General features: G+C 49.0%; 1 protein-coding gene across 1 annotated transcript in view; it reads right to left on the bottom strand.

Moving 5' to 3' along the window:
* il12a (interleukin 12a) overlaps window positions 1-24551 on the bottom strand; it is a 29281-nt gene extending 4730 nt beyond the window's left edge. Inside the window, exons 1-6 of the mRNA XM_038815415.1 lie at window positions 24443-24551; window positions 3405-3497; window positions 971-1128; window positions 577-678; window positions 428-487; window positions 234-338 (exon numbers count right to left, since the gene is read on the bottom strand). Coding sequence (XP_038671343.1) covers window positions 234-338; window positions 428-487; window positions 577-678; window positions 971-1128; window positions 3405-3497; window positions 24443-24551 — 627 coding nt within the window. The remainder of the gene's footprint in view (window positions 1-233; window positions 339-427; window positions 488-576; window positions 679-970; window positions 1129-3404; window positions 3498-24442) is intronic.
* Window positions 24552-25545: the final 994 nt, after the last annotated feature.

Below are 25545 nucleotides of genomic sequence, written 5' to 3'. Positions count from 1 at the left end.
GCACTGGGGAGGGTTTATTACACCTTGCAATGTTGACTCAGACAGCCTATCTCTGACTGGAAGTTCATACATTCATGTTTTCATTTCACACATTCTGGTGTGAAGTGCAAGCTGCCCAATTCCTGACAGAACACAAGGGCAGGAATTCTCTTTGGCATACCATTGACTCGCCTTGAACCTTATCCGTATTGAAAACGAAATAAACATTAGCTTTGACGAGCGGTTCCGTTTACCTTGAGGAGGTCTTGGATGTGCTTGCACACCTTTCCGGTGATACGAATGAAATTCTGCAGCCTGGCTTGGTAGATCTGTAGATCGGCAGTAATGTTTTGATAGCACTATGGGTACAAGAACATTGAAAATGTTGGATTCAATTTGACGGCCCCGGTGAACTGAGTACTGGGTGAAACATTTTGCAGTCACAAACCTGTTCGGGTGAAAAACGGCATCCATGGGAATCCCCATTTTTCTCGCATCTGCCGGATTCCTACAGATTCACAGAGATTTCCATCAGCAATCAGTTGGAAATGCATTATGACAGAATTGTTCTCCAGTGCGCCAGAGGTTTCTGCTCACCTGGACTGGGGAACAGGTCCAGACTGTGCTGGTGTGATTCTGGGTGAAGTCCTCCAAAACAATCACATTGTCGGTGCAGTTAAACCCTCCAGTCACATCGGGCTAAGAAAAGAACAGCCAATAATAACAATAGCATCATGGAACAAAATAGAATGCAGATCGCCAGCCAATGTGTATAAAACATCTTACATTATGTCCCCAGTTGAAGTTAACGAATTACAGATAAACATTAAACAATAAACACTATACTGCAGGGTAAGGAAATCAACAAAGAACAGCAATAAACGACCAGTTAGTCACCCAGCCCTGCCGGCATTCTTCAATTTAGAAAGAATTTGATTATTTTCGTCCGGATTGCCCGCTTGCACGGTGGACAACACGCCGGGGTACTCACATGTCTCAAACGCTCCTTCACCTCGTTGAGCAGGTGCTTTGAAATATCCAGGCAGTATCTTACATCGACTTTCTGATGCTTCTCAGTCGGGGTCCCAGAGGAGAGGTGAAGGGAAATCGCTAAGAAGACGACAACATTCCACAGTCTTGGCGTCCAAGCTGCAGATGGCATAAAGTAAACTTCTAAAAGGTCTGTTAGGTGGCAGGCACATGAACGCCCTAAGGAGCTGCCCCTTCCCACTTTGACATAAGTGGAGTTGACATCGAGTTTGATTTTGTTTTGAAAACTTAAATAAAGCAGATCATTCCAAACTTACCAACAGCTTCGAGTGAGAGCATCATCTTGTCCAATTAAAAGTGCCCAACTGCAAGTTAGCTTCTTCAGCTGCACCGTATGCTGTGTATCTGCGAATAGATGTGGTGCTGCATGTGAATATATACAGTGCTTACTCGGCCCACTGGAGAGCGAGGTGGTGCATCGAGGGGATTCCCCCACCACCACCACCCACTCCCAGTCACTTTCCAGACGTGCAAGAATCTGGGGCATGCACCCAAAACAATCCTGTGTGTGTGTGTGTGTTAGAGAGCGAAACCACGCCTTATTGTGCTTTTGTTACGTTTCACTTGGTTGATTTCTGTGTTTGTTTTTCGCTTTCGTTCATTTCCTCTGTCATGAACTTCCAAGTCTTAGTTTATTTTATGTTAGTGGCAGTTTATTGTTTCTTCAACTTTCTCTCCTCCGTCTTCACTTTTTTTCGCCCGATTTATGTTTATTTATTTACTTATTTTTGCCCCGTCCATGTCTTCCTTGTATTTTCCTTGTACCATCCCGCAGAGGGAAGGCAATCCACCCCCAGACCCGCCGAGTTTCGATGGGGAGAAGGAGGGGGGGGGGGGGGGGGGGGGGGGACAAGGGAGACAATCTTGCCCCTGTGGTAAAACCACCAAGTGGGATTTCACAGCCCCCACCCCCACATACACAGCAGAAGACACAACGCGACTTCTTTTTCTCTTGGAAAAGATGTTTACAAATTGTCTATTTCTAAGTTTTCGTCGACATCAGTCAGTAAGGTTTCATTGAGAGGCGCGAACGAATCTCCCCAAAAGCAGGTTTCCCAGTAAAGTTTAAACTGCTCGCCAATGGGGAAACGGCACTTTTCGTTTAACGGTCTTTGAGTTCCCTTTGTGGATTTTCAAAGAAACATAAAACAAAACCAGATTTCCAATGCTCATCGGGCAGATAGTGTAAAGAAACCCGACTCTTTACAAGAATGTGTGCAGGATTCTAATAAAACAAATCTTCTCCATTCCTTTTAAATTACATGGACTGAATGAGATACATTTTCTTTCTTAAGACCCAGTTTTCCGTAAAACGCGGTGTGTTTTTTCCCCTGATGTGAACGTTTGCATTTGTAAACCAACCTAGAAGTTACTTAGCAGGTTATCTACTACTTTGGCAGAGACTTTTACAACCCTTTATGTCCATTGTACCTCAAGCCATCATTTACCAGCTGTAGACTGGAGAATGCATCAACTTTTGCCAGAAAAATATGGTATAAAATAGCACTAGTTCTTCGCTGCCACAGAACTTCTACTGTCTCATGACGGAGGAATGTCATAATAATCTGTTAGGTATTGGTCGGCTGTTAATAATCGCTAGTCATTTTTATCCACAAACAAACAGAACAGTTGTTAAGAACCCCACTGATGTTACCTGGAAGAGTATGTCAAACACCCAAAGGATAATCTGAGACATTGGTTCTTAACGGTGTATTTTTGTTTGGAATAATGTGAGGAACCCTTACAACCCAGTGAGCAACCAGTCCAGTTGTTGTGTAGACAATTAATAAATAAGATTTATTAAACTTAAAGATAAGAAAAACACATGACAAAAGACTAATATACACTATGACACTTAAGTATATGAATAACTAAACACTGTGTTATCTGAAGTTACCTTGTTGCCAAAATATACCCATGTTGCCCGAACCCACTTGAGACACCCAAACAACAACCAATTTTAGTAATGCTATATGTCAAATCCAGTTAGTAGTTACCATACAATACCACCTAAGTGACCAAGTCTGGGAAAACATCTCTTCCTGGTTCAGCAAAGGCGCAAAACTGCATCTTTAGAAGAGAATATGGGCAATCTGCCATGGCTGAAAATGTAACCTGGGACAGGCCACTTTGGCTTGGATCATAGTTGGAACTAGCCTATCTGGCTGTTGGATGGCGATCTAGCCTCCTTTCCCAATGGGGATGCTAGCACTTATATTATTCAATCTCTTTGATGTTCCCCTTGTGGATTCTGCTGTCTACCTCACTCAAAATCCTTGCCTTTGGAAGTTAGCCCCACTGATCTCTGGTGAACAATGTTTCTGATATGGCCATTCGTACCTCAAATGTCTCTAGACTTTTGCTAATATTGTTACTTTTCTGTTGTTTTATTTTCATCTCCAGTTTACTATCAATCTCGTTAATTTCCCACATTCCTGACATAATATTGTCCTTACGATGCTTGAAACCTGACACCAAAGCAATCATTTTGACAAGTACTAAGTAATCAGGCAGCTTTGGTTGAGAGAAGACAAGTTGACATTTTGGCTGTGGGACATTTCCTCTGAGGAAAAGTTCAAAACCAAAAGCACCAACTTATACCATTGGTAGATTCTGCCTGATTCACATTTTCTATTTTCCTTTCAGCAATTTCTGCTGAATGTTTCTAATTTGATATTGAATGAATTAAATTGCCTTAGACATTCCTGGATGAGCAGAAATCTCCACCAATTAAATATTGGGCAGACTAAAGCCATGGTCATTGGTCTCTACCACAAACTCCACTTGATAGAAATCATAGAACATTTATGGAGGAGGCCATTCAGTTCATCACGTTCATGCAGGCTGATATACCTTCAATTCACAGTGAGGCAGAGAGAGCGAGTGAATAGTAGGCTTTATTAGTCATGAACTTGCCTAGCCAGAGTCAGCAGTACAGATGAATGCTGCCCACAGGCGGCCGGCCTATATATGGCCCCGGTGAGGGCGGAGCCAGAGGTGGAGCCATACCGGGGTTACAGTGCGGTATCTGGAAGCAGTTCATATCACCACTTCCAGGTCATAGGGCTCAGGTTACGGTATCATGCATGCATTATGGTGAATACATTCACCCCACAGGCCATCCAAGATTTACTCAGCATAATCCCCCATATAATCCCTCACACATTAGGTTTGTAGCCTCGCAGGTTATCGATTTTCAAGTAGCCATCTAAGTATTTTTAAACCTGGTGAGAATTTCTGCCTCTTTTATGCTTCCAGTTCCCTGCCACTCTCTGACTGAATTAATCATCTTCCCTTTAATTGTTCTACCAACTACCTTAAATCAATGTGCCCTGGTTTTTGATCCCTCTGCTAAGGTGAATAGCTCATCCCTATTTATTCTATCTAGTCCCTTCATAATTTTATGTGGGTCAATTGTGCCACCACTTAGCCTCCTCTGTGCCAAGGAAAACAACCACTTTCAATTTAATTGTTTCTCATAGCTAAAAATTTCCAGTCCTGCAACATCCTAGTCAATCTCCCCTGCAAACACTCCAGTGCAATCGCATTATTCCTCTAATATGGTGAGCAGAACTGTGCATCGTATTCAAGTTGTGCTCTTGCTCAGTGTTTTTCAAACTTTTTTTCCGGGGATCCATTTTTACCAACCGGCCAACCTTCGGGACCCAACCCGGCCAACCTTCGCGACCCACACTGGCCAACCTGCGCGACCCACCATTTTCTCTTACCTTGTTTGTTGCTGACAAAAAATGGAGGAAATAGTTTTGGGTCCCTTTGGTCTCACTGGCCCCCTGAAATTGGAAATAAAAAGGCTGCAACCTTATTTTAAAAATGTGGCCATACTGCGCATGTGTGCCCGATCTTCGGGCACGCATGAACCGTGCGGCCAATTTAAAAAAAAATCTGTTCCTGGCCATTTTGAAGGCCGTTCGCTTCAGGAATTATTAAAGCTGGCTGCTGCGGGTGTTGCATGCGGATTTGCGCGATTTGGTGCGCCGCGACGGATGGCTTCGTGACTCTCCCAACACCCGCCCGTGACCCACCCACAGGTCTCGCCCCCGAGTTTGACAATGCCTGCTCTAGCTAGTGCTGTATATAGTTCTAGAATAACCTTACTGTTCTTATATTCTAGCCTTGACTAATGAAGGAAAACATGCCATATACTATCTTAACCATCTTGTTGACCTGTCCTGCTACCGTTACCAATCGGTATCCTAAACCAGTGTTCTTCAAAGCCGGGGGCACGACCCGCAGGTGGGTCGTGGGCGGGTGCCGGGAGGGTGGCGGAGCCATTGCCCGCGGCACTCCCGAACGCGCAAATCCCCGCGCAGCAGCCGGCTTTTCACACGCTGGCTGCAAGTGGCCACGAACATGTCAAAAAAAAATTTGGCCGCATTGTGCACGCGCGCCAATCATCGTGCGCCAATCATCGTGCGCGCATGCAGCCAAATTTGTTTTAACATGTTTGCGGAATGCGCATGCGCGCTGATCATCGTGCGTGCAGGCGCATTCCACGAACATGTTAAAAAAAAAATTTTTAAACGGTTGCAGCTTTTTGTTTTACAAGTTCTGTAGTGGTTTTTATTCATTTATTTTATTCATTTAATTTTTTTTTCGTTCATTTATTTTATTCATTTTATTTTTTTTACAAGTTCGGGGGGGCATTTATTCATTTTTCTCATTTATTTTATTCATTTTATTTTGTTTTACAAGTTCGGGGGGGGGTTATTTGTTAAAATTTTACAGGAAAAAATGCAGAACTTTGGACAGATGGAGACTCCATACTTTCCAACACCGGAAAGCTTCACCTTCATCCAACAGGTTGCATTGGAGGAGCGTGTACGAGGGCCAAAGGGACCCAAAACCATTTCCTCTATTTTTGTCAGCAGCAAACAAGGTAAGAGAAAATGGTGGGTCGAGCAGGTCGGCCGGCGTGAGTCGCGAAGATCGGCTGGGTTGGGTCCTGACGGTTGGCCGGTTGGTAAAAATGGGTCCCTGGAAAAAAGTTTGAAGAACACTGTCCTAAACTAAGCCAGCCTCTGACTCCATTCCTGTTCCTGGAAACTGACTAAGGTCGAACCAGACAGTCGCAACTATATTCATATTTGACCCCCGAAGTGCGATTCCAACCACATGGCCAAGTCATCGCTAAGACTATAAGACTATTTCCATATCAATAACATTATCCAGCTTCGTCCCAGCCTCTGCCCAGCTACTGATGAGACCCTCATCAGTGCTTTGTTAATCTAAACTTGACAATGCTCTTTTAAAATATTTTTTTATTCAACATTTTAACATTCCTACACCAACAGTACCCAACGCCCTCCCCCATCACCAGCCCACTCCCTATTGCACCCCGCCCTACCCTTCAACAGGCCTCCAAAATGTAAAATGAACGAATAACCCCTCATCCACCCCATCTCAGAGAAAATTTCACCTTTTCTAAGGACAGAAACTCCAACAGGTCCCCCAGCCACACCAAGGCACTGGGTTGAGAAGCTGACCTCCACCCCAACAAGACCTGCCTGAGAGCAATCAACGAGACAAAGGCTAAAACGTCTGTATACATTAACATTCTAATGCACTCCCAGCTGGCCCCCCACTTTCTGTCCTGCGCACACATGAGGTCATTCAAAGCTTTGCTACCTCATAACCCCGTTAAAATATTTTCACTGCTATAATACTGACCCCTTGAGCATCTTGATATTAATTGCTCCAATGTTGGGGGCTGTGACTTCAGGCGACTAGACTGATCTCTGGAATTCCCTTCTTGAATAACTTTGCTTCACATCTCCTATAACATACTCCTTAAAATTTACCTCCTGTTGATGACCTGCTCTAATATGTCCTGATGTAGCTTGGTGTTTTGTTTAATAATGCCCAAGTGAGGAACTTTGGAATGCTTTATTGTGTTAATAACACTATACAAACACAAGTTGTTGTTGTTTTGTCTAGTTCCTGTTCACTTTTAACAATTTTAAAATTGTCCCTTAATAACTCAGTTTGTGTTCCTAAAATTGCTGTCATTTACATTTTATTGAGGTACTTTTGGTATTGTAACAACAAAATAAACAATGTACATGAAACTATAAACATAGAGCAAAAGCCGTCTCCCTTCCTTACAAGTCCCACCTTTATTAACCCCCTACTCTCAGCTAAACTAAGCCCCCCCCCCCGCCCCTTCTGCTGACAGTTAATTTTCCATGAAGAAGTCAATGAACGGTTGCCACCTCCGGGCGAACCGTAACAGTGACTCTCTCAAGATGAATTTGATTTTCTCCAAACAGAGAAAGCTAGCCATGTCCGATAGCCAGGTCTCCGACTTCGGGGACTTTGAGTCCCTCCAAGCTAATAGTATCCGTCTCCGGGATACCAGGGATGCAAAGGCTAGAATGTCTGCCTCTTTCTCCTCCTGGATTCCCGGGTCTTCCGACACCCCGAAAATTGCCACCTCTGAACTCAGTGCCACCCTTGTTTTTAACACCGTGGGATTTTCTTAAAGTTAATGGGCAGGCCTCTCCGTCGCTGACGCCAGAATCGGGAAACGCGATTGGGCGGAGAATCGGTTTGGACTCCGAAATTTTGGTGGGTGCCGGTTTCACGCCAAATCGCAATTCTCCGGTGCGCCGACAGCAGCGTCAATGTGATCCACAGCGTATGTACAGTAAATGTTGTTGGCACATCAATAGCAGACCTGACCCAGTATTCTCCTGGATCTCCACAATTCTCCGCCTCCACTGGGGCGAATTCCTGAAGGTGAGGTTCACTTGTGCTTTCAAAAATCGTGAAACAGGCGCCGTGGCTGCTGAGGGGGAGAGAGAGGGTCCAGAATACGTCTAACATCGCCATGGTTTGCTGACAGTTGTGCCACTGCTCGGAGGGCTTCTACTAGGGCCGTGGTGAGTAGTGGGGGGTGGCCAGGAAGTGGACTGTGGGGTCAGGGTGGATGGGCATAGAACACCATTGCCGCCGCCTGCAAGGCAGCCATGCAGCTGCCCATACCTTTACTGCCCACTGTGAACTTAGCACCTCGGTCATATGGGTCCCCCCCCCCCCCCCCCCCCCCCCCCCCCCAGGGGACACCCTTAGATGCTGTGCTGTCTGGCCCCAGCCAGCCCATCAGCAGGATGGGTGCACATCTGCACAACCAGTGCCATTTTGTTTGCTGGGATGAGTGCGTGTGGGGAGTGAAGTGTGTATGTTTGGCTGCAGCTTCTCAACCTCCAGAGTGTCAACCACGGACCCGGCGAATCCCGTACCTTTTCTCATTGTGTTCCATGTGGTACCTGTACTGGCCCCTCCATGGTTGCTGAATCAGTCCAGGTGTGGCGCCAGTTTTACTGTCGTGGAAGTCCAAGAATCCTGCCCCAGCGTCAACACCAGTTAGTCTCAGGAATGCAGAATCCCGGCGATTGCCTTCCGCATCCATTTAATTTAGTTGGTAGTATATGTGCCTGAGTCAGAACTATGTGCATTTAAGCATTATTCTGGGACACTTCTAATAATCTAGGGTTGATACTTCAATACAGCACCGAAGGGGAACAGCATTGTTGGAAAGATGACATGTTAAACTGAGGCTCCATCTGACTGCATGGGTAGATGTAAACAGATCCGAGATACTTCCTCAAAAAAGAGCTGGCATTATTCCAAATTCCTGGCTAACATCCATACCTGAACCAATGCCACTATGAATAGAATGATTCATTATTCATGTATGCTGTTTGTAGGAGCATGGTGAATCTAAATAGGCTGTCATGTTTTCCATACAGAACAGCAGTGACTATGCTTAGGAAGTATTTAATTTATCTTGAGGTATTTTGGAACCTCCTGATACGTGAAAACTGTCTTAATAACAGCAGGTCCTATGACATTGCAACTAATAGATTTTAAAGTGCTTGCCTGGAAATGCTGGGAGTCCACTCTGGTGTATTGCTGGGATCTGGATCTAGGATTTGGTGTTAAACAGCAATGGCAGGTTCAACCGTTTACAAATGTGATTCAACAGCAGCCACCCTAGCCGGGGGGGGGGGGGGGGGGGGTTGGCGTTTCTGAACTTGCTTCATTATTATTGGCGGCGAATGTGGACAAGGTGCTGCGGTGGTGGGAAGGAGAAGGGGTAGAGTGGGTTAGGATGGAGGAGGAATCTTGTAAGGGATCTAGTTTGAGGTCTATGGTGACAGCAGCATTGCCAATGGCTCCAAGTAGTATTCAGGGAGCCCAGTGTTACAGTCCATGGTGAAGATATGGAATCAGCTGAGGAGACATTTTAGGATGAAAGGGATGTTGGTGCTAACGCCGCTGTGCGGGAATCATGGGTTTGAGCCGAGGGGATGGATAGTGTATACAGGAGGTGGAGGGAAGTGGGTCTCGTCAAGGTGAGGGATTTGTATATGGAGGAAGGGTTCACCAGTCTGGAGGAGCTCAGGGAGAGGGTAGAGCTGCCGAGGGGTAGTGAGTGTGGTGAATGTGTAACCACTATAAATTCACACTGTACATTACTGTGTCCCTGTGGGCTCCATCTGTGAGCCGTTGCGCGGTTCTGCCCACAGGTGGAGCGGGTGGTGAAGATCAAGGAGAAATGGGAAATGGGAAGCGGAGTTGGGAATGGAGATCAATTGGGGAGTATGAAGTGAGGCACTGCAAAGGGTAAACGGGACCTCGCCTTGTGCAAGGATGAGCCCGATAAAGTTTAAGGTGGTGCACAGGGTGCATATGCACCGCCCGCCGATCGGTGGGCCCCGATCGCGCACCAGGTCACGGTGGGTCCAATCGCCCCGCGCCCCCCCCCCAGGACCTCGGGTACCCGCTCGCGCCGCCAATCCCGCCGCCACCAGAGGTGGTTGAAACAATGTCGGCGGAATTGGCCTCTCAGCCGCAGGAATTCGGCCCATCGCGGGCCGGAGAATCGCCGCAGGGGGCACGCCAATCGACGCGGCGCGATTCCGGCCCCGCCAATTCCCGGGTGGCGGAGAATTACGCCCACGGCGGGGACAGGATTTACGCCGGCCCCGGGCGATTCTCCGACCCTGCGGGGGGTCGGAGAATTTTGCCCCAGAACTGCAGCAAGCTGCAGATTTAGTCTCCATAGAATAGCAGCCATTTTCTGCCTTCGCTGAACCCAAGCGTGGCCGCATTAACCTGGTTGTGGCAGTTGGTTGCTGGATTTAGCTCATAAAGTTACTTAAAATTGGACGTTGTTTGGGAAAAGGGGTGTCTCAGAGTTCAGGTAAACATAGGGATAGTTTCATGAAAAATTGTGTGTAATAATGATCTCATAATCTAATAATCTTTATTATTGTCACAAGTAGGCTTACATTAATACTGTAATGAAGTTACTGTGAAAAGCCCCTGGTCGCTACACTCCGGCGCCTGTTCGGGTACACTGAGGGAGAATTCAGAATGTCCAATTCACCTAACAAGCACTTATTTTGGGACATATGGGAGGAAACTGGAGCACCGGAGGAAACCCACACAGACACAGGAAGAACGTGCAGACTCCGCACAGACAGTATAGTCGTCTTAATATTTAGGCAGTGGGTGGGATTCTCCATTCCTGAGACTGAGTGTTGACGCCGGGGCAAGATTCGTGGACTTCTCCGACAGCAAAACTGGCGACACACCTGGACCGATTCAGCAACCGTTGAGGGGCTAGCACCAGCGTCACGTGTAACACAATCGATTCCAATTAAAAACAATGACTGATTCGCTGGGTCTGTGATTGACACTTAGGAGACTGACAGGCAGCTGCTGCATACACTCAGTTCACTCCCCACACACACTCATTCCAGCCACCAAAATGGCACTGGTTGAGCTGGAGCACACCCATCCCGTTGATGGGTCAGCTGTGGCCAGAGGACACCTAGGGGGGGCCTGTGGTGGGACCCATACGACCTGTGGTACTAGATTTACAATAGGCAGCCAGCGACGTGTGCAGCTGCAAGGTTATCTTGCAGGCTGTGGCAATGGTGTTCCGTGCCCACCTCCTGCCCACTCCCCGCTACTCCTCCGGGCACTGGCAGAAGCCCCCCCCCCCCCCCCCCCCCCCCCCACTCCCAGCCAGCGCCACAACTGTCAGCACACTATGTCAATGTTGGATACTTTCCGTATCCCCTCTCTCTCCCTCAGCAGCCACGGCACCTGTTTCACGATATTTGAAAGCACAAGTAGACCTCGCCATCAGGAATTCCCCCCAGTAGAGCCAGAGAATCACGGAGGCCGCAGAGAATACTGGGTCAGGTCTGCTGATGATATGTCAACGGCGTTTACTGTACATGCGGAGTGCAACGCATTGGCGCTGTTGCCGAGGCACCGGAGAATTGCGATTTGTTGTGAACCTGGCACCCATCACGATTTTGGTGTCAAAACCGATTCTCCACCCAATCACCTTTCCGGATTTCGGCGTTGGCCGATGGAAAATCCTGCCCTGTGCTTTGCAAACTATTTTTCCCGGAAGTCACTTTTGCCAACCTTTGGGACTCACTTTATTCCAAATGCTTCATGTATCAAGATACAAAGCCTTTAGGCTTGCCTTTTTGCCATTTTTAATCATCCTAACTTTTCTTGGTCATGTGGACTTATTTACCTCTCGCCCTTGATAACCCTGTCTACCCTTTTTTGAATTTTACTGTTCTTTCTTTTATTACTCTCCTTTTTTCTCTTAGCCTTGTCACTCTGCTTAGGTTCCCAACCCTCTCTCATTCCAGTGGGATGGTAGAAATATTGAACTGTCTCCCACAAACAACTGTTAAAGCTGGGGGTTAACAGGAAATTTCCGTTGAACTTTTGTTTAGTAAGTGTTTAAGGATTATAAAATAATGGTGAGTAGATGAAATTAAAAAAACTGACCAATCATGAGCTCATTAAATAGCAGAGCAGACATGAGGAAGAATAGTTGACTTCTGTTCCTACATTCCAATCTACCTAATCCTGGACTGAACAGGTTTTGAAAAATCTCAGCCAGCGTTTACATGTTGCTTGTTGAAGTTAATTCCTCCACCCTCTCTTGATAAGGGAAATCTAAATCTGGAGGCATCGGAAATGAGGTGTCATTCTTTTATTGACACCATTATTCTCTCACTAATGACAATCTCTGGTTTGAACTAGAATTCCACACGCAACTCAGCTCCCAGTAAATGCTGAGAATAATTGTGCGCAGCCAATATCAGTGTAGCGTCCAGGGGAAGAGATTCCATCTGAGTGGCATGATGTCAGAGAGATAATTAGTGATGACAGGAAATAAATTTAATGATAGCAATTTTATTTTCTGTACGCGAGAGTGAGAAGGTAAAGAGAAATGACATGACACAGAGAAGGGAAAATGAAACGCAAAAGAGTCAGACAGTGAAAACAAAGGAGGAAGGGTCGGACAAGGTGAATGGGAAGGAGAAGAACGAAAATGACAATAGAAATAAGAGATGGAGAGGATGGCGGAGGTAAAAAAAAAAGGGGGAGAGAGAATGGAAAGGGAATAGAAGGGAGAACAAAATGTAATGGGGAGAGAGAGGAAAGAGATGGGGAAGGAAAGAGAGAAGGGGCAGAGAGAAAGAAAGATGAGAAAACAGGGTGGTGCGGTGGTGCAGTGGTTAGCACTGCTGCCTCACAGCGCTGGGGACCCGGGTTCAATACCAGCCTTGGGAGACTGTGACGAGTTTGCACGTTCTCCCTGTGTCTGCGTAGGTTTCCTCCGAGTGCTCCGGTTTCCTCCCATGGTCCAGGTTAGGTGGATTAGCCATGCTAAATTGCCCCTTACTGCCCAAAAATGTGCAGCTTATGAGGGGTTATGAGGATACGGTGGGGGATCTTTCAGAGGGTTGGTCCAGACGCAATGGGCCGAATGGTCTCTTTCTGCATTGTAGGAATTCAATGGATTCTGTTGATAGGCAGGAAATGAAAAAGGAAGAGTGAATAGGAAAAAAAGGAGAGAAAGGGAGGGAAAATTCAAAAGGTAGGAAAAATGAAGAATGGAAAAGAAAGAAAGTGGCCAGGAGAGAAAGAGAAAATATGGGAAGAAAAATAATTGACTGGGAAAGAGAACAAAAACATCACTCTTGTCTTTAGAATGAATGTTAAGCCACTGGGGGGACCTTGGAGAAGTCAGGGATAACTTTGCTGGAGAGAAGGTTTTAAGCATTATCTTTATCTTATCTTATCTTTATCGTGCAGGCTTGAACATCCTCTGAGGCCCGTGGAGACCTTTTGACCCAACCCGACCTGACCTCCACGACCTGGAAATGGATCAGGCCCAAACCAAAAGTGAAGCCCAGACCTCGATTTGGTGCCGACCCAGACCTCGGAGCTCCCAATCTGGCCTAACAACTGCCACCAGTCCCTGGATCGCCCAGCCCAGTCCCCGGAACTCCCGACCCGACCCCCAACGACGAGACCCAGCCCATCTCGACACCGAGAGACCCACTGATGCACTATCAATTACGACGAGATGAGAATAGAGACTAATCGAGGCTTTATTATGCAGAGATGTGTAGCCTCCCACAGCTGCTGCCGAAATGGCTGCAGCTCGGAGAGCCCACACATTTATACTCCGCCTACTGGGCGGAGTCAGCAGGCGAGGATCTACCCCGTATCTGTAGTATAGGAGCCTACCGTAATATACCTCATGCGATATATATACAACAGTGGTGACTACCACACCCGCCCAGCGACCTGACCCGGAGAGGCCCGCCCAGTAACCCAACCTACCTGGAGATGGAAGAAAGAAAAATCCACGTGGAGACCCGACCAGGCCTACTTCAAGACCTGACCCCAGGAGCGCCCAGGGAAGAAACAGACCACAGGACCCCGCCTAACCTGCTTCAGGAAGCCCCTGGCCACGACCCAGGACCCCCGAAATGACTGAAAGCCCGCACGAGGGCTTGAACGCATTGCCAGGTATTCACGTGCCCGCAGAACGCCAGGACCCGTCCAGATCGCAAACATGACTCCCCCAGCAACCCCATTACCTCAACTAGCGCCCGGGACTCTGCCAGACGTGACCCCAGAAACTTAACCAGCGCGCTGGTCCCTGCCAGCGCCCTGACCCCCTCCAGACGCAACCACCTGCCTTCCACAAGGTCAGATATCTCCCATCGATCCTGGGAACCATCCAGCTGCAGCCGCCGACCGAGGTAGCGAGGGAAACGTGGCGGTCTGCAGATGAGACTAGCAACTCAGTTTCAAGACTCCTCTCCCCAGCATAATCCTGGCAAATGTCCAAGTAATCGAAAACTAGCTGGATGAACTTAACGCTAGATTTACGTCTCAGAGGGAAGAAAGAGACTGCTGTGTGCTCTATTTCACAGAGACATGGCCACCCCCGCCTCACCGGACTGTGCCATACAACCTGAAGGCTTCTCAATTCATCGGGCAGACTGCACCGCGTCATCAGGCAAAGCGAAGGGTGGAGGGGTTTGCCTCCTCATCAACTCCTCCTGGTGCTTGGATGTGGTGACCCTGAAAACCTCCTGCTCCCTGGACCTGGAATACCTGACTGTGAAGTGCCGTCCATACTGATTTCTACATGTGTTCACTTCAGCCATTAACACAGCGGTCTACATCCCACCCCAGGCAGAAGTGAGGAAGGCGCTGGATGAACTGTACACAGTTATAAACAACTACGAAACAGACACCCGGAGGCCTAGTTCAATGTGGCCGGGAACTTCAACAAGGCCAACCTCAAGAGTGTACTGCCAAAATTCCAGCAGCACATCTCCTGTACCACCCGGGGCGACAACACTCTTGACCACTGCTACTCAAAAATGAAAGGCACCGACCGTTCCATCCCCCGACCGCACTTTAGGAAATCAGACCATAAGACTGTGCTCCTTCTCCTGACATACAAGCAGAAACTCAAGCGGGAGAATCCAGCTAAGAAGGTCGTGCAGTGCTGGTCCGAGGAAACAGAAGAGCTCCTACTTGACTGCTTGGTGACAGTGGACTGGTCCATATTTAAGAATTCAGCGACCAACTTAAATGAGTATGCCACCACCGTCAGACTTCATCAGCAGATGTGTGGACAACTGCATGCCAAAGAAAGCAGTACGTACGCTCCCCAACCGGAAACCATAGCTCAGTCACGAGATTGACTGCCTACTGAAGAACAGATCTGAGGCGTTCAAGTCAGACGACCCTGACCTATACAAGAAATCCAGGTACGACCGCCGCAAAGCCATCCGAGATGCCAAGTGAGAATATCAAACCAAGCTAGAGTCACAGACAGATTGTGGCAAAGACTAAACAACATAACGGGCTACAAAGCGAAGCCGAGTATCTCTGGCAGCAGCGCACTCCTCCCCGATGAACTCAATGCCTTCTATGCTTGGTTCGTGCAGGTAACCAACAATCCGCTGTTGTGTGACCCAGCAGCCCATAACTCACCCATACCCACCATCACAGCTTCCGAAGTCAGATCGGCCTTCCTGAAAGTGAACCCTCGGAAGGCGACGGGCCCAGACGGGATCCCTGGTCATGCACTCAGAGCCTGCGCGGACCAGCTGGCAGAGGTGTTCGTGGACATCTTTAACCTGTCCCTACTCCACTCCGAGGTCCCCACCTGCTTCAAGAAGACCACCATCATACCGGTGCCAAAGAAGAACCAAGCAACGTGCCTCAATGAGTATCGTCCGGTGGCCCTGACTTCAGTCGTAATGAAGTGCTTTGAGAGATTGAACATGAAGTGCATCACCTCCATACTCCCAGAACGTCTAGATCCTCTGCAATGCGCATACCGTCGCAATCAGTCCACAGCAGACGCCATTTCCCTGGCCCTACACTCATCCTGAGAGCATCTCGACAACAATCAGACTCCTACATCAGACTCCTATTTATTGACTACAGATCTGCCTTCAACACCATAATCCCAGCCAAGCTCATAGCAAAGCTCCAAAACCTAGGACTTGGCTCCCCACTCTGTAACTGGATCCTCGATTGTCTAACCAACAGACCACAATCAGTAAGACTGAACAACAACACCTCCTCCACAATAGTCCTCAATACCGGTGCCCCGCAAGGCTGCGTACTTAGCCCCCTACTCTACTCCCTGTACACACACGACAGTGTGGCAAAATTTGGTTTCAACTCCATCTGCAAGTTTGCTGACGATACGACCATAGTGGGCCGCATCTCGAATAACGACGAGTCAGAATACAGGAGGGAGATTGAGAACCTAGTGGAGTGGTGCAGCGACAACAATCTCTCCCTCAATGCCAGCAAAACTAAAGAGCTGGTCATCGACTTCAGGAAGCAAAGTACTGTACACACCCCTGTCAGCATCAACGGGGCCAAGGTCGAGATGGTTAGCAGTTTCAAATTCCTAGGGGTACACACCTCCAAAAATCTGTCCTGGTCCACTCACGTCAACGCTACCACCAAGAAAGCACAACAGCGCCTATACTTCCTCAGGGAACTAAGGAAAATCGGCATGTCCACATTAACCCTTACCAACTTTACAGATGCACCATAGAAAGTATCCTATCTGGCTGCATCACAGCCTGGTATGGCAACTGCTTGGCCCAGGACCTCAAGAAACTTCAGAGAGTCGTGAACACCGTCCAGTCTATCACATGAACCTGCCTCCCATCCATTGACTCCATCTACACCTCCCGCTGCCTGGAAATTGGGCAGCATAATCAAAGACCCCTCCCACCCGGCTTACTTACTCTTCCAACTTCTTCCATCGGACAGGAGATACAGAAGTCTGAGAACACGCACGAACAGACTCAAAAACATCTTCTTCCCCGCTGTTACCAGACTCCTAAATGACCCTCTTCTGGACTGACCTCATTAACACGGTGCTTATGTAGTTACATTTTATACCTTGTGTTGCCCTTGTTGTGTTATGTACTCTGGGATAACACTGGCTGCAACTCGATACAGCTTTGACCAAAAAATACTCCAGACTTTAAAGTAAGTTCAATGTGATTTATTGAACCATTAGCACAGTTCTCTATGAGTTCGACCCTCCTGCTAATATTGCTATAGTAACTCAGTCTAACTAACCAGTCTACTCTTGAGCCACGTGGTGGGTGTGATGCTTCTGATCTGTCCCTGTCCTACTCTCTAAGTGTCGCCTGTGGAAAGAGACAGAGCATGTGTGCCCTGTCCTTTTATAAGGGTTGTATAATGCCCCCTTGTGGTTGTGTCACCTCTGGGTGTCTTGTCTGCCAATTGGTCGTGTCCTATTCTATGTGTTCATTAGCTGTACGTCTGCATGTCATGACATCTCCAGTGCTCCCTCTAGTGTTTACTTAGTTGTAGTGTATTTACATTAACCCCTTGTGTATTTACAGTGATGCATATCACCACAGCCCTATTATGTGTTTTTGTTTATTCCCTTTTCTTCCCATGTACTTAATGATCTGTTGAGCTGCTCACAGAAAAATACTTTTCACTGTACCTCGGTACATGTGACAATAAAAAAATCCAACCCAATCCAAAGCATGTTTAATTGAAAGGAAAAGAAAGGGCGTAGAGGTTTAAGGGGATTGTGATCTTCAAAGTGCTTAGCCCGCTGTGCTCTACCACCACGTCCAGGTGTGTCCTCAGGATACACATCAGAGGGGACAGCCTCCCTTGACCTTTGATGCCCCCTGGCGGCGCTTCCCTGGAGGGCCTGGGGCTGGAGAGTCCCTGCCAACTTGGCAGTGGCATATGCCTGGCCTTGCTACCCTGTTCGCCCTCTGACCCCGAGACCGGCCGTTGTTGGGGTGGTGGTGGCGGCGGCGGCGGCAGGGGGGGCGGGGGTGTTGGGGGGGGGGGCGCATGCAGGAAAGCTGGTGACCACCACTGTCACCCTCTGTGGAGGCTCCGGGTCAGCCTCCAGTGCTCCATCCTCCAGATTAATGCCTGTAGGGCCCTGGGGTCACCTTGGGATGGAGGGGCAGCTGTATTGAGACATGCTCTGGACCGCCTCAGCAATGCCCACCGAGACTGGGACATGCTCCACAACACCTCGCAATGACCACCTGAGATTGGCACCTCGGAAAGGCCCACCTGTGTCAAGGACACATTCCCCAGCATCTGGGACATGCTGTCATGGGCCTCGGCCCTGGCTGTCACTGACTGGGCAACATCTTGGACATCACCACTCAGGGTGCTGACACTGTGTTCTCAGCTCTCCACTTAAGTCACCACCCTGGCAGTGTTGGCCTCTGTGCCACGCATTGTCGGTGCCGTCTCCTGCGCTCTTAGCCTCTGGAACTCCTCCAATCAGCTATGGGCCTGCCAGAGTGTTACTGACATCCCCTTCTGAATCTCGCGGATGCGCCATATCACATGCATGAGCTCCAGGAAAGGCTGGTCCAGAGGCTCAGCATCTGACTGAGACCCAGTTGTGCCCTGGGATGCAGCATACCTGCGACTGCTGTCTCCCCTGGATGTTCCTGCCTCCACCTGCATCAGCAAATGTGAGGTACTTATCAGAATGTGCCCCAGAAACCTGTCCAGTTCTTTGAAGATGCTCAGGATTATAACCATCCATTATACGCATACCCTTTAATGTAAAACATACTTTTATCATGTTTTTTGCTGCTTTTTCCCAAGCCCACTACTTGCATGTGTGAGACCTACGGGTGGATAGAGCAGGCCTTCGACATCTCTGTAATCAACAGCTATGCTTTTCTCTCCTAGGTGGAGTATAACTGCATTAAGTAAAATGTTATACTGAATAGTAACCATGGAATGTGGCTTGGAATGATGCTCAGGATTATAACCATACAAAATCAGACTTATCACAGGACAATTTGTACTTGTATTCTCATTTTTACTTCACTGGCACTTTCTATGGATCACTCCATCGCTTTTGTATTTCATTTAGCTAATATTGGGACATAATTTGCTAGCTTTCCACACCAATATAAAATAGGGGGCGCGATGTAACCAAATTTGTTTTAAGTGTGGTAGCAAGCGGGGATCGCCGGGTGTTTCCTGATGGCCGAGCCGGCAAGGCGGTCACCGCTTCTAATGTTAACTAAGCCACTTAATGATGCCCCACCGGTTAATGCCGCAAATGACTGACCTGACAGCTTATTCACTGGGACCGGGCCTGGCAGCTCCCGGCAAACGAGGTGGAGCAGCACTTAAACCGATCCCGCAGAGCGGAGACCAGCGCCGCAATTAGTGATGTCAACCTGGCCAGGCTCATGGACGTGGTTGAGTCCAGGAGGAATATCCTGTTCCCCCAAGGGGGTCGGAGGGTCAGCCACAGGTCAGCAAGGGCTGCCTGGGAGGCAGTGGTAGAGCCGCCAGCTCGGAGGGCGTCACCAGGACGACCGCTACCCATCACCACAAGATCTCCACGGCGCACAGGTGTATGGCATTGGCCACCTGACACCGATCCTGTCTACACCATGAAATACTGGTGTATATTATGACAGGCTCATCATGTCTGCACCGGCCATCAAATGCTTATCTATCCTAATTCCATTTTCCAGCACTTTGTCCATAGCTTTGTATGCTATGGCATTCCAAGTACTTATCTAAATGCTTCTTAAATGTTGTGAGGGTTCCTTCCTCTACCATCCTTTTCAGCAGTGAGCTCCAGATTGCCAACAACCTCTGTGTTTAAATATTTTTCCTCAAATCCTCTCTGATTTCCTGATCCTTAGCTTAAATCTGAGCCCCCTGGTTACTGACCCCTCTAAGGGGAATGATTTCTTCCTATCTACCCATCTATGTCCCTTATAATTTAGTACACCTCAATCAGGTCCCTCCTCAACCCTCTCTGTGCACCAAGAAAAAAAACCCTGCCTAACCAGACTTTCTTCGTAGTTGAAACATTCCAACTCAGGCAATGTCATAATATACAACTATGTATATAATGGAGTGCACACAGGCAGTGATTGACACACAGGATGACCAGTAAGCACACAGAACAGAGCAGCCAATCGCCAGACAGGACACTACTACTATAAAGCCAGAGAGGCACCAGTTTTCCTGCTCTCTCGGGACCCAGCCTCTGAGACAGTCAGAGTTCGTGAGCAGCAGCTAGTACAAACACCATGTGGTAGTCAGTTAGTCTGGTCAGGTTAGCCTCAGGTCTCCAGTCAAGTCAGCATAGTGTCAACCCACAGTTGAACATGTATAATAGTTTAGACGTTAAATAAAATCGTGTTGCATCTTGTCGAGTGTTTGAAGTCTGTCTCTCGCTACACTGCATCAAGTGCAGTCCACATTGACCCAGCCTGCCCAACCCCTCAGGCAACATCGTGGTGAATCTTCTCCTCACCCTTTCTCGTGAAACCACATCCTTCCTATAGTGTAGCTTAATAAAACAAAATCTCAAAATTAGATACTGAAACTGCACAGTGATTACTACCTGTTTCAGTATTGAGACAAACTGCAGTGTCAATTAATGTTTTTTGTCTTGAGCAATACATAATTACTAAGCAGGGTTTGGAATTTTAAAATGTCATGTGCGAGATTCTCTGTTTGCTGGCACCGAAATTGGGAAACGCGATTGGGCGGAGAATAGGTTCCGAGCTAAAATGGCGGCGGGCACTGATTTGACACAGGTACGAGATGGCTCATGCCAAATTCTTTATGAAGCTGGACGCCTCCAAGGGGTTCTGGCAAATACAGCTGGACGCATCCAGTTGCAAGCTGTGCACATTCAATACCCCGTTCGGTCGCTACTGCTACAACCGGATGCCTTTTGGCATCATCCCTGCCTCAGAGGTATTTCACCGCATCAAGTAACAGATGATGGAGGGCATCGAGGGGGTGCGAGTGTACGTCGACGATGTCATAATCTGGTCTACAACTCCTCAAGAACACATCGATCGCCTCAAGCAGGTATTCCACAGAATCCATGAGCATGGTCTCCAACTCAACAGGCCCAAGTGCTCGTTCGGTCAATCAGAAATCAGATTCCTTGGTGACCACATCTTGCAGCAAGGCGTGCGGCCAGATCCTGACAAGGTTTGGGCGATCAATGCCATGAAGACCCCAGAGGACAAGAAGGCGGTCCTCCCCCTTTCTAGGGATGGTCAACTTCCTCAAGAAGTTCATTCCCAACATGGCGTCCCACACCACAGCCCTCCGCCATCTCGCCAAAAAGTTGACGGAATTCCAGTGGCTGCCCGCTCATGAGAAAGAATGGCGTGAAGCTGAGGGCAAAACCCACCACAGCCCCGGTTCTGGCTTTCTTTGACCCTACCAAGGAGACCAAAGTATCCACTGACGCGAGCCAGGTAGGCATTGGGGCAGTGCTCCTCCAACGGGATGACTCCTCCTCCTAGGCCCCAGTTGCGTATGCCTCCAGAGCCATGACGCCCACTGAGCAACGGTACGCTCAGATTGAGAAGGAATGCCTTGGCCTCCTAATGGGAATCGACAAGTTTCACGACTATGTGTATGGCCTCCCAAAATTCACGGTTGAGACAGACCACAGGCCATTTGTCCACATAATCCAGAAGGATTTAAATGGCATGATGCCTTGGTTACAACGAATCCTTCTCAAGCTACGCCGCTACGATTTTGAACTTGTCTACACGCCAGGCAAATAACTCATTGTTGCAGACGCCCTTTCCAGGTCTATCACCGCACTGTGTGAACAAACTGACTTTGTCTGCCAAATCGACGCGCGGGTGCAATTGTGTGCCTCCAACCTTCCGGCCTCTGATGAGAGGATCATCCAAATTCGCGAGGAAACGGCCAAGGACCTCTGCTACAGCGAGTGATGCAGCACCTTACAAATGGCTGGCAGAAGGCACAGTGCCCCCAGTTTTACGATGTCAAGGACGACCTGACGGTGGTGGACGGCATCCTCCTGAAGCTTGACAGAATCGTGATCCCGCAGAGCATGCCAGCTATAGTGCTTGGCCAACTCCACGGGGGCCACCTGGGGGTCGGGAAATGTCGACACAGTGCCCGGGAGGCAGTCTTCTGGCCGGGCATCAGCCAGGGCGTTGCCAACACGGTCCTCAGCTGCCCCACATGTCAGAAATTTCAGCCAGCTCAACCTAAAGAAACTCTGCAGCAACATGAGATAGTGACCTCCCCATGGTCCAAAGTCAGTGTCGACCTTTTCCACGCCAAGGGACGAGACTATGTCCTCCTGATCGACTACCTCTTCATTACCCAGGAGTGGTGAAACTGTCCGACCTCACATCGAAGGCGGTGATTAAAGCATGCAAAGAAACATTTGCCAGACATGGGATACCGCTCACGGTGATGAGTGACATCGATCCCTGTTTTTACAGCCAGGAATGGCCTGATTTTGCCCGGCTATACAACTTCTGTCACGTAACCTCCAGCCCCCACTACCCGCAGTCAAATGGAAAGGCCGAAAAAGGGGTCCATATCGTCAAGAGATTACTATGGAAGGCTGCAGACTCAGGCTCCGACTTCAACTTGGCGCTGCTGGCATACAGGGCAACCCCGCTGTCCACTGGGTTGTCTCCAGCGCAGATGCTCATGAATTGCACTCTGAGGACCACGGTTCCAGCCATCCATGTTCCAGACCTTGACCACCTCACGGGTCATATAAAAGATGCAGCAGTCTCGGGCCCAACAGAAATCAGTGTACGACGCTCACCCCACGGATCTCCCCGAGCTGGTCCCAACTGATCGAGTTTGTGTACAGCTGCCTGACGGCGGCTGGTCCGCCACAGCTGTGGTGGTCAAGCAAGTGGCCCTGAGATCGTTCCTCGTCCGCATGGCTGATGGCTCTTTCCTACGACGCAACAGACGGGCGCTGCGCAGAGTTCCACGCCCGCCACCTAACCACGATGTCCCGCCTCACCCAATGCTTCCTCCGGACTTGCCCGACAATGAGGCCACCGATCTACCAGCAATCCTGCCGACCTCTGCGACCGTCACATTGGCGGCAGTCCTGCCCATCCAAGTGCAGGCGGCCCCTGATCCACCCTTGATGTGGTCAACCAGATTTCGTCGCCCGCCACAAAGACTACATTTATAGACTGAACTTTTGCACAATTTTGTTACCTCATCGTTTTGACCTCTGTAAATATTGTATTTACTGTTTCATCTGCCCTATATCTGCACTAGTGACACCTTCCTATGTATATAAGTACATTTTAGCACATTCTGTATATAGTCACGCACATATACACATCCATACGCACATGCACCTTAATATTTATTATCTAAACACAAACAAAAAAAAGGGGGGAGATGTCACAATATACATCTATGTATATAATGGAGTGCAGACAGGCAGTGTTTGACCAGTAAGCACACAGAACAGAGCAGCCAATCACCAGGCAGGACACGACAACTATAAAGCCAGAGGGCACCGGTTTTCCTGCTCCCTCGGGACCCAGCCTCTGAGACAGTCAGAGTTCGTGAGCATAGCCAGTGCAAACACCATGTGGTAGTCAGTTAGTCTGGTCAGGCTAGCCTCAGGTCTCCAGTCAAGTCAGCATAGTGTCAACCCACAGTTGAACATGTAAAATAGTTTAAACGTTAAATAAAATCGTGTTGCATCTTATCGAGTGTTGGAAGTCTGTCTCTCGCTACACTGCATCAAGTGCAGTCCACATCGACCCAGCCTGCCCAACACATCAGGCAACATCGTGGTGAATCTTCTCCTCACCCTTTCTCGTGAAACCACATCCTTCCTATAGTGTAGCTTAATAAAACAAAATCTCAAAATTAGATACTGAAACTGCACAGTGATTACTACCTGTTTCAGTATTGAGACAAACTGCAGTGTCTATTAATGTTTTTTGTCTTGAGCAATACATAATTACTAAGCAGGGTTTGGAATTTAAAAATGTCATGTGCGGGATTCTCTGTTTGCTGACACCGAAATTGGGAAACACGATTGGGCGGAGAAAGGTTCCGAGCTAAAATGGCGGCGGGCACTGATTTGACACTCCTACAGTAAACACCGTTTGCATATCATTAGTGGGCCTGACCCGGTATTCTCCGGGGTCTCCGCGATTCTCCGCCTCTGATGGGCCGAGTTTCCAATGGCGTGGTTCATTTGTGCTTTTAAAAATCTTGAAACCAACATCGTGGCTGACGAGGGAGAGGTAGGCGCAGAGAGCCACTATTATGGGCTGCTGGACCACTAGCCGGGATTGGGGGGGGGGGAATGCCAGGGCTGGGGGGGAGGGGGGTTGACACCCCCGCGGGATTGGGGCGGTGTCGAGGTACGGTCCGTCATTGCTGCGGCCTATAAGGCAGCCATCTTGCTGCGCAGCCCACTGACCACCTACCTTGGCCGTTGGTTCTGCAGAATGACACTGCTACAACTTGCCTCAGAGAGGGGGTGTGGGTGGAGGGTGATGTGCGGACGTTGTGGGTGGGCTGGGTTCCCCCTTGACCGTCCCCACTTCTGTCACACCAGTAGATCCATGGGACTATGCGTTGGAATAGCCAGCTCGCTTGCAGGGATCATCTTGGTGGATGGTGGCTTCCCATGCCTGTCTGGGCCCCATGTCCTGTCCATCCTCACCCTCCATCGTATCCTTCTCATTGAACGAGGCCTGGCCTTCATCATCCTCTTCCTCCTTCACATCACCCCTCTGCTCTGCGATGTTGTGGTGGATGCAGCAGGCCGCCATGATGCGGGAGACCCTCTCAGCGTCATACTGGAGTGACCCTTCAGAGTGGTCGAGGCACCTGAACCGCATCGTCAGGAGGCCGAAGCACCAATCCATCAAACCTCTGGTCCCTGTATGAGCGTCGTTGTAGCGAGTCTCAGCGTCAATCTGTGGCCTGATCAGCCACAACCACATTGGATAACCCTGCCACCCAAGAGCCAACCCCCCAGCCGGGGAGGCGATTCGAACATGTCAGGAATCGTTGAATGTGGCAGGAATGTGTACACTGCCCAGGTATCGGGTGCAGACGTGCATGGTGCGCATTTTATGCTCATATATGAGCTGCACGTTCATCGAGTGAAACCCTTTTGGTTTGTGTGAAGCGGCCTGTCATCTGCAGGTGTCCTTGGAGGGATATACATCCCATCAATCACCCCCTGGACCCAGGGCACGTTGGTGATGCAACGAACCCCACTGCCCGGGCATCCTGGTGGGCTCGGCCTGCATTGAAATGGATGTATTGTGCCGCCTGGGAATATAGGGCCGCCATGATGGCGCAGATCTACCTGTGCACCGAGCTCTGTGAGATCCCTGACAAGACCCCACTGGGTGGCTGGAAGGACTCCGTGGTGTAAAGGTTCAGGACGATCATCACCTTGGCGGCTACAAGGAGCAGGTGTCATCCCCCATTCCCCCCGTGGTGCCATGATCTGGCTGATATGTCACACTGTCTCCCTGCTCAGCTGGAGTCTTCGACGACATGCCCGATCCGGTAGATTCTTGAACGACAGGCGCTGCCGGTACAAACAAGGCCTCAAGCACCTCCCCATCCTCAGCCTGTTGGGCAGCCAGCTCTCTATCCTGGGTGGCTTTTTCCTGTTCCTCTGTGGTAGGCTCCACTGCTGTGGCTTTCTCCTCCTCGGGGAACTCCAGTTCGTACAGCCTCAGGGCATCCCCAAGCGATGCGGCGACTAGGAGGAAGGCCACCATTGCTGGTTGAATTCCAATATTCATT

This window comes from Scyliorhinus canicula, chromosome 13 (assembly GCF_902713615.1).
Source record: "Scyliorhinus canicula chromosome 13, sScyCan1.1, whole genome shotgun sequence".
Classification (NCBI taxonomy): Eukaryota; Metazoa; Chordata; class Chondrichthyes; order Carcharhiniformes; family Scyliorhinidae; genus Scyliorhinus; species Scyliorhinus canicula.
The sequence above is the reverse complement of the archived record's forward strand: the minus strand, read 5'-3'. Positions and strand labels throughout refer to the sequence as shown.